This window comes from Garra rufa, chromosome 5 (genome assembly GCF_049309525.1).
Source record: "Garra rufa chromosome 5, GarRuf1.0, whole genome shotgun sequence".
Classification (NCBI taxonomy): domain Eukaryota; kingdom Metazoa; phylum Chordata; class Actinopteri; order Cypriniformes; family Cyprinidae; genus Garra; species Garra rufa.
In genome coordinates this window covers 28,431,554-28,441,610 of record NC_133365.1, presented here as the reverse complement: position 1 = coordinate 28,441,610, position 10,057 = coordinate 28,431,554, and the positions used below count along the sequence as shown (strand labels likewise).

Below are 10,057 nucleotides of genomic sequence, written 5' to 3'. Positions count from 1 at the left end.
AAAATAAAACAAATTAAATAAAAAACAATTAATTATTATTTTTTTTAAATCGACCCAGTGGTATTTTTTTAATCTTTAAAAGTAATATCTTCTTTTTAAAATCAGGTCATTCTCAGCTTCTTGTCGCTGTGTCGACACAGACAGATAGTAGATTGACATGAGCCTCTTGAAATGAAGACTGCTATGTTCATTATTACATCAAACAACAGAACGCCTCAATTGCTCATTTAATCTGGGGAAGTTATTTAGCAGTATTTTAAACAATAGAATAGTGAACTTCCACAGAACACAGTGTCCTGAGCCCTAGTCAGATTGGCTTTCTTCCAAATTACAGAATTACTGACCACATTTACACCCTACACCCTAATCAATAAACACATAAAACAGACCGACCACATAAAAATATTAGCATGCTTTATTGATTTGATTCTATTTGGCATGACAAATTATATTACAAACTTTTACAAAGTGGTGTAGGGGGTAAAGTTGATGACATTATTAAATCAAAGTATTCAAGCAACAAATGTGCAATATGAATTGACAATAAACATACAGAATCCTTCACCCAGAAAAGAGGAGTGTGGCAGGGCTGTAGCCTGGGGCCAACACTGCTCAACATTTACATTAATAAATTAGCGGTGCAGTTGGAACAGTCTACAGCCCCTGGACGCAAATCATCACTGCATCTGGGAATTTCAGTATAGCAATAAATGCTCTAAAACATAAAGCTCTATATGCCATTAAGAGAAGGTTCCAAAAAAATTGAATTACCAATTCCAATTTGGTGTGAAATATCTGATAGTGTCATTCAGCCCATAGCGCTATATGGAAGTGAGGTATGGGGTCTGAGTGATCAGAGCTACACTAGATGGGGCAGACATCCAACAGAAGCCCTACACACAGAATTCTGCAAAATAATTCTAAAATTACAAACACCTAATAATGTGGGTAGGGCAGAATTAGGCTGATTCCCATTGGTTAAAATACAAAAAAGTACAAACCCAAGAACTGAACCCCAAAAAAAGTCCCCCAAGTCAGCTGCTTCTGAGACCTACTAACCTAACTCTACTAATACTAACCAGTCTCAGACCAGCACTGCTTCTCATTTAAAATAACATCAAAATAAATTAAATTATCAAACAATACATATAGGAACAATGGGATCAAAAGACTAAAACACAAAGTAAATTACAATTATATCGAACTATAAAATCAAATTATAAACTGGAAGCATATCTCCAGAGTATCAGAGACAAATCCTGACTAAGTGAGCACAGTCTTGCCATTGAAACTGCCAGACACAAAAAGAGCTGGTTACCCAGAGAGGAAAGAGTGTGCACTCACTGCAAGACAGGAGAGATTATCTCATGGAGAATTCAACACAGATGAACACAACTGCACACAGAAGATTTATAGTATATAGCCTATAGTTAAGCAACAAAACATGACCAAGAGAGTGCAGTTTTCCTTCTGATTTTTGATTTTGAATACAAAACTCATAACATTATTTATACTGTTGTAATTTTGCAATATAGAAATGCTTTCATGGTAAATTTTAGCTTCATTAAAGAACACTCTTTAGATAAGCAAATAATGCCTATAATAATAAAATTTCCTTTACAGTGACCTCAGGCAGAATGTCATGATATATACAGTTTAAACCTTCGTTCAGTTCATTCATCCATCCAAATAAAGCTTATGTATTTGTAACCAATGAAACCTCTTGAATAAGCAATTGTCTATCTTATATAGCCAAGCTAAATATTGTTTTTCCTGCTTCTGTCATATATCATATAACCTGAATGATTTAAAACATTTTCTTAGACTTAAATGTAATGTTTTTAGGCAAGCATGTGGAGAAATCAAAACGTGGGAGGTCTTCAAGTCAAGGGTTATGAAACCTCCTGTTTCAGGACTGGTTAGCTCCAAAGACCACAGTTAAAAAAAATGCTGCAAAAGTGAGCGTGGTGCGCTCACTCTGCAGGGGGAAGAGGGGAGACATACAACTTATTTTTACTGACAACTTTGGGTTCAGACAGTTTCGTTTCGCTCCCATCAAGTTAAAAACACAAATAAATCATCAAAATGCATTGAAAACATTTCTCTCAGTTAATGTACGTAATCTCAAAGTCTGAAGCACCTGTCACAGCAAATCAGCACAAGCTGTCCTGAATAATTAAGTGAAGCTCTTCTCATAGGATAAGAAAACCCAGCATGATGAATATTAATGAGACACCGACACCTCAGCGAGGTATGGAGAATTTCAGTGTCCTTCTCTGCTGAAAAATACATCTAAAACCAGCCTAAGATGGTTGGCTGGTCTTAGTAGGCTGGAAGTAGGCTAGTTGGTTTAAGCTGGTTCTCCCAGCCTGGTCACAGCTGATCAGCAGGCTGGTTTTAGAGGGGGTTTGGCCACTTCCTTAGCTGGTCAAGCTGTTTTTTGCTGATTGTTCCAGCTGGTTCTCCCAGCCTGGTCACAGCTGATCAGCAGGCTGGTTTTAGAGGGGGTTTGGCCACTTCCTTAGCTGGTCAAGCTGTTTTTTGCTGATTGTTCCAGCTGGTCTCCCAGTCTGACCAGCTAAGACCAGCCCGACCAGCTAGGGAAGTTTCCAAAACCACTTTAAAACCAGCTTGCTGAACAGCTATGACCAGCTAAGACCATGCTGGATGACCAGCTAAAACCAACCAACCAACCAGCTTGTCAGCTTTTAGCTGGTCAGGCTGGGAGACCAGCTTGGCCAACCAGCTAAAACCAGCTTGATCAGACTGAGAGACCAGCTTAGCCAGGCTGGGAGACCAGCTAAAACCAGCTACTTCTAGCGTAAACCAGCTAAGACCAGCCAACCAGCTTAGGCTGGGTTTAGCTGGGGTTTTTTTTTCCAGCAGCTTTGCTAAAAAAAAAAAAAAAAACTTAAATCAGCCTAAAATGGTTTAGGCCTACTCGTTTTATCTCGTGTTAGTAACACAGATTTAATTTGGATTCCCACAACCCTGCTGAAAAAAAGAAGATAAAACCAGTCTAAACCGATTGGTAGTTTTTAGCTAGTCATCCAGTCTGGTCTTATCTGGTCAGGCTGGAAGACCAGGTGGCCAACCAGCTTGGCCAGACTGGGAGACCAGCTAAAACCAGCTACTTCCAGTGTAAACCAGCTTAAACCAGCTTAGCTTTAGCGGGGTTTTTTTCAGCAGGGTTGCTGCTGGATATTGCAAATTGGTGTCTCTTACCATATTATTTGAATGTATTATCTTAATTATGGGGACACTGGTTTGTAGATTGTACAGTAGAACCGTTTCCTGCATGTTATTATTCTAATGAACCAGAAGTCTCCCATAAGCTCACTTACCGACCCCAAACTTTTGAATGGTAGTTGTCATGTAATTGTAATATATGTTTTCTCCTTTTAAACAGTACTTCACAGAACACATAATATGCATTTGGGTATTCTTGGAAAATGTATAGTCATCACTGGTCAGCCTTGTTACCTCTTGGACCACTGTATATAAAAAATATACAGTTACAGTAAAAATAAACATTAGTGATAGGAGCTGTCCATTGTGCTGAAATCGACAATTGATTATTTTCTCACAGCTACTCTTTGAAAGAACAATAGCTTAAGCAGAGCTTCAGTTTGACTCCCAAACAGCTTGATTTCCAACTCATCATCACAGATCTGTAGCTGTATCTCCAAAAAAGACACTTAGACTATTAACAAATTCACACACCCCCAGATCATTAATGCAAACGACATATTTGTCTAAATCTGCTGGCCTGAAATTGCTGGGCTCTAATAGTATCTAGCTGCAGACCAGGAGAGAGTTAAATGTGACCGCAGTTTCAGACTGCACAATCATAGAGGTCACATGACAAGCCTGATCTCAGGCTCTTTTACATGGACAGCGACACTGACACAATCTTAGCAGAGGGCGCCCTCTACTGGAGAAACAGCACAGTATCACTTGCCTGAAAAGCTTTGACAGTTCCTGAAATCTCTGTTTAACTTTCAGCAGATTAAAAATAGATCTACAATATCTATGACTTGTTATTAATAACTCCTGCTACAGACTAACAACGGAAAGCAGGAAATAATGGTTCTGAAAATGAAAACTGGGTTAGTCCATTTTTTTTTTTACATGGGGTCTTTCAAGGTTCTGGCAAAATTATATCTTTTTGTCAGATGTTTATTTACCTGACCAACTTGTTACTCAGAGCCAATAGGGCTGGGATACATGATTAAGTCTGGCAACAAACACGTAACCAGCAATAACTAGTCATTGCACTGGTGTTTTGTTTGCGGAAATGTCTGTCAGATGGATTTTAGCATGCATTCTTACACAGAGAAAATGTGATATTTAACTTTTCATACACTTCATCTTCCTTTGAATTAAAAATAAATATCTGTCACAGGAAAATCAGTGTTAGGTGGCTGCAGTTCTCTGTTCATTGCTGATTGAAATGGACTCTTCCTCACTATCTTGGTTTTTGCTTGGCTGGTCTTTTGAAGAAATAGGCAGTCTTAATACTAAAGTGGACAGTCTGTGAAGAACAAGATCTGCTGTTGTTTTTAGACTGTGCTGTGGAGGGAAAAATAATACAGAACAAAAACAGAATTAATTAACTGAACACATCAAAATAATAAAAGTAAATCAGCTCAGTGATAGTTACCTGTAAGATATGCAGGCCTTTTAAGGTAAGAACGGCTAGCTCTCTCAGTCCGTCACCATCCAGGTCAAGATAAATCAGTGACAGCAGGGGACTTTTAAAACTTCGTCTCCATAGCAGCTGTAACTTATCTTCAAAAGCTCCCATTGGTTGGTGAAATTTGTAGCACAGTAAATCCTGCAGATCACAAATCGAACATGATTATGTATACTGGTGTGCTGCTTGAATTTCAGTTTACCAACACTATGTCTTTTAAACTCTTTCATTGTGGCACACGCTTGTTTCTGTATGTTAAATCCAGCATTGTACCTGTCCATACGTTCCCAGCAACAACTCATGTTGTCCATCAAAGTCCAGATCAACAACAAGAGCACAGAGAACTGCATCGCACTGATCACTTTCTGCCAAACACAGCTGTCTGCTCAGTCCATACTGTTCCACATCCCTGAAGACACACACGCCACACATTTCGTTTACACTCATCCAAACACATGGTGCAGAACAAGCAATATACTAACAAGCCTCTAACCTGTAAACAACAGCCATTTCTATTGAACTGGTTACCAGCAGATTAAATGTCTCCTTTTGATTACCTGTGTGAAAAAAGGCAAATAAAGAGAGATTAATAACAGGAGATCTTACCAGTCATTATTAACCTTTTTATTAATTAAGCTTAAGTCAGTAAAAATGCGTCTGAACTTTATATTCAAAGAAAAAAATATCATGGTTACCACAAAAATGCTTCTTGAGCAGAAGATCAGGATATTAGAATGATTCCTGAAGAACCATGTGATGCTGAAGACTGAAAATTCAGCTTTGCCATCACAGGAATAAATTACATTTCAAAATATATTCAAATAGAAAACAGCTATTTTAAATTGTAATAATATTTAACAATATTACTGGTTGTACTGTATTTCTGATCAAATAAATGTTACAATGAGCATAAGAGACCTTATTTTTAAAAAATGCACTCAACCTCTCAAAAACTTTTGAACGGTACTATATGCATTTCTGTATAATCCCCTCAAAAGTTTGAGCTCTCAAACTCTGAATTTAAATCTAAATATAAATTTAGAGTGATTTGGATATGAGTATTCAAACTCTGTACTCTAGACCTGTTAGACAAAGGTCTAAATACTCTTCTGTTTTTAAAGGTAACCCTGGGTATTAAGATTTCTATGACTTAATATAACATAAATTATGTCTCTTACTGAAATATGCAGTAGAAAACATGTTATTTTAAAAATCCACATCGTTTTATACATATTTTGGACTAAAAGGAGCCGCATTATTTAGGAATGAAATGAAATGGTTGCACACAGTGAGTTACTACCGCTACTGGTTACTGCAACACAACTCAGAAAATAAAATACTGATACGATGCCACATTGTGCGGCTTTTTGTTGTAATTTTCAGTTGAAGGAAAACAAGAGAAGCGATTTAAGTCTTCACTGCTTTCATAGTGATAACAAGAGGAGAAAAGAACGGGAAGATGCCTGTGGACGAATACAACTTTTTAAAGACCCGCATTTTTGTTCTCGAAACTTTAGCCCTTTAGACCGTAGCTACTAAAAAAGCTTACAAATGGAACAAGAGAGTCATGATGCCGCAGCCACTGAAGGAGTTTCTCAGCGTGGATTTCATTTGAAATTTGGGGGCATTTAGATTGCTTGTGGGGGAAAAAAAAATTGATGGTACAGCATTTGGTTACACCGTATATCCATCGCCACCTGTAAGCTTTTTCAGTAGCTGTCATTGTATCAATATTTTATTTTCTAAGTTATGTATTCAGAGTTGTGTTGCGGTAAAAATAGCAATAGGTAGCACCAGTAGCTCACTAAGCGCGACCATTTCACTTTTTCACTAAATTGTTTTATTTTTGCACATAAAACAATATTGGATTTTTTAAATAAATGTAAATCTTTTATTGGTTTTCTACCACATATTTTAGTAAGATACATCATTTATTATATTATATTATATCATATTATACTAAGCCATACAAGTCTAAATACCCAGTGTTCCCTTTAAGTATAACTAATATTTAGGCTGTATCACTCACTGTTTGTGTCATTGCTCTGGTGCTGCTGTTTCAAAGGGAACAGCAACACAGTGGAGATGGGACTGTCATGCTGCACCCGCCAGTTTTGGAGAATCTCTAAAATGAAAAATGTACAAAGAAAGCTAGAACATTTTTTCATATTTTACATTTTAATAAGAAGAGGAAAGTGTGCCGGTGTGTGTTTCTCACCAGGTCCCTTTTGGTTGACAAGAGAAAGCCCCACAGAACCGTTCTGACATCCAAATGCAGTGAGGCGCCGATTTTGATCAATGCTCAAGACATTTAACCACAACACACTGCAAATGCAAACAAAATACATACTAATTACCATGAAACATCTTACATAACATCTTCCAAACCTGAAATGCTGAAAATAAACACACTCACTTGCTTGGCAGCTCCTGCAGTTCAGGAAAGAGTCTTTCTACTGGCTGTTCCTCAAACTGGTGCAGAGATGCATTCTACCAACAGACATAGAGAATGAAATTTAAATATTTAGTATGAGAGTATGAGAGAAGGACAAAGCAAAACCTCAACAATAAGAAGCCATAACTCTAACTACATTTAAAAGCCAGGCAGACCTCTTTGTAAAGATGTATGCGCTGATCATGTCCACTGAGGAGAAACACAGTCTCACTAGATCCATCTCCACAATTCACCCTGCAAATCAAACATCAACATAGTTTCAACTCTTAGAAGTTAAAATAACAAAACACTGAACTTCATCTGTTCAGATATAAAAACAACAACATATAAACCTTATAAGATTCTTTTACAGAAACATACATGTGACCCTGGATCACAAAACCAGTCAAAAGGGTCTATTTGGTGAAATTTTGATTTAAACATGAATAAAGCTGAATAAATAAGCTTTCTATTGATGTATGGTTTGTTGGGATATTATATTATATTTGGCCGAGAAATAAAGTTCTTACTTAGCAATGCATATTACTAATGAACTAAAAATTAAGTTTTGGTATATTTACAGTAGGAGATCTACTAAATATCTTCATGGAACATGATCTTTACTTAATATTCTAATGATTTTTGGCATTGAAGAGAAATCAATCATTTTGACCCATACAGTGTATTTTTGGCTATCGCTACAAATGTACCTGTGCTACTTAAGACTGGTTTTGTGGCCCAGGGTCACAAATAAAGAACAAAATGTTTCACTCACTCAGTGTGATAAAGCTGAAAAGGGGTGAACTGGAGCTCCAGGTTCAGACAGCTTTCTGTCAAAAGGATAAAAGCCTGAGATTATTCAGTATAACATTTTGATCTTTTTTATTCCTTCGTACCTATAAAGTCATACCTATAATTTCAACATCATTGGCCTTGATCTAAAGTATAATTTAAGATATTAATATAAATTTAATTTAAAGCAAACATAATTTGGTTATAAATGTCTCTTGGCCTCAAGACATGCCAGAGCATCAATTCACTACCTAAAATAATTGTTGGAGAGGAAAGGAAACTGCTAGGTTCTGGCTCCAATTATAAATCAGTATACACTCCTGAGGTGTCGGTCAGGACACCAAGAATGAGGAGACGGGAGCTTCTTTCCAAAATGTATTGAGTATTAGTCTAAAAATAACAAAACATAACATTAAGAAAAAATAAAGTCATTTACAAATGAATCACCCACTTCCTAGTCAAGAATGCTAACATTCAGTATCTCTGAATAACAGATAAAGCTCTAAATATGCAGCAGATGTGCACTTGCAGGTGATATACAGATCATACAAAATGACCACAGTAGGAATGCATATTACTAAATCCAGGTGCCTTAACGAACAGTGTAATTGACCAAATAAAATCACAGGGGCAATATTACTGGTTAATATGTATGCAGCATCAAATTTGACATATTACTGACTGATTACAAGGTAAACCTGAGTAATTAGCCCAATGGCGTTGCACATTTTCAGACGATCATCCATAAATCGTTACACATCTGTGCATAATCATATTAAAGTACAACGTACAAAAAAACAACACTTAAAACCTGGTTGAAATTATTTAGAAATAGAAGAAAACTTACTTGAAGGTCATTTACTAACACTTTAAACTCCAAAACACCAACAAACATCCAAAGTACAGGCAGGAAAAAACTTCTAATATGTGCACCGCTGATCAAAATCTACAATGACGCAGCAGGCAATAAACTATAACGATGATAACCTCCTACTGGATATATCAGGAACTGCACTTATTCGACTATCAAACAGAAGTCTCTTAATAAAGGTCTACCTATTTCTAGGAGCCTTTAATACAATAATAATATTTTATGACTCACGTGCAATAGAGTCTAGGTTAAATTCTGACCCTGGTTCATAATCACAGTAAATATTAAGGAAGGGAGTTGCTTTATCTCCTGAGTCCTGAGCAGAAAAAGAGACAGAAAGATAAAAACAATAAATAAATACGTTTTCTGCTGTTTGTGTGCTTGTATGTATCTTGTAATAACTAGTTACTTATGTTACTTAATGTTGAAGCACACCTTAATGAAAGTTATTCCTACGACCAGTCCTCTTTTAGGAGCTGATTTGTTGAAGGCATCAATGGAGACGATTTCTGCATCAACTGTATTAACAGAAAAGAGAAACATTCTGCGTTGGACAGCTAAAACAAACAGCGAAAAGACTTTCAAAGCAAACGAACTTGCTGTCACCTGGTATATATGTGAACTGAATCTCTCTGGCCACAGGTCTGATCTTCCTCTGCAGGTCCTGGTATCTGAAGCACACTACTTTCCCTTTCAGAGTCGCAGCTAGTAACTCCTGCTCGCCTGCCAGGCATAGTCCGTATATGTTACTCTGCGAGGGAAAACGACTAAAACTGTCTTCCACAAATGGACACGTGCCTTTTATATTCGATAACATATTACAAATAATAATCACCAAAAAGAAATTGAATTTACTTGGACCTGTCTAGACTGTCACGCTTGTGACAAAAAAACAACATCCGTATTAGGGCGGGCTTGTAAGCAACTTTGACCAATCATCTGCGTTTTTCGCACCGCTTAACAAATCAGATTTCGACATGATGCTGTCGTCATCAGCTGTCGCCGACAATGATATCAACACTTAAGTTTTGTGAACTTTTTTTTTCTTTGTGAACTTACGTGAGGAAGGGTTAAACCATAACGCAAATATTTCACACAAGCTATTGTTTCTTGCTCATTGCCCTTCTTTCTAATTCTTTCGGTGGTTGAGATACATTCAAACCAGTGCGAGGCTAATATTGTACTAATAATATATTTCTGTTTCCGATTAAATCTATCTATACCAGTCAAAAGTTTTTGGACAGTAAGATTGTTAATGTTTTTT

At 36.8% G+C, this 10,057-nt stretch overlaps 1 protein-coding gene across 1 annotated transcript; it reads right to left on the bottom strand.

Annotated features, from left to right (window-relative positions):
• Positions 1–491: 491 nt before the first annotated feature.
• On the bottom strand, positions 492–9,681 carry kptn (kaptin (actin binding protein)). Its single transcript, XM_073840406.1, has 12 exons — positions 9,400–9,681; positions 9,229–9,311; positions 9,025–9,109; positions 7,906–7,960; positions 7,307–7,385; positions 7,113–7,186; positions 6,915–7,021; positions 6,726–6,821; positions 5,190–5,253; positions 4,970–5,105; positions 4,664–4,837; positions 492–4,572 (listed from the first exon to the last, which is right to left on the bottom strand). The coding sequence occupies exons 1-12, from the start codon at positions 9,608–9,610 to the stop codon at positions 4,417–4,419; spliced, it is 1,320 nt and encodes a 439-aa protein (XP_073696507.1). The 5' UTR covers positions 9,611–9,681; the 3' UTR covers positions 492–4,416.
• Between the last annotated feature and the right edge of the window lie 376 nt (positions 9,682–10,057).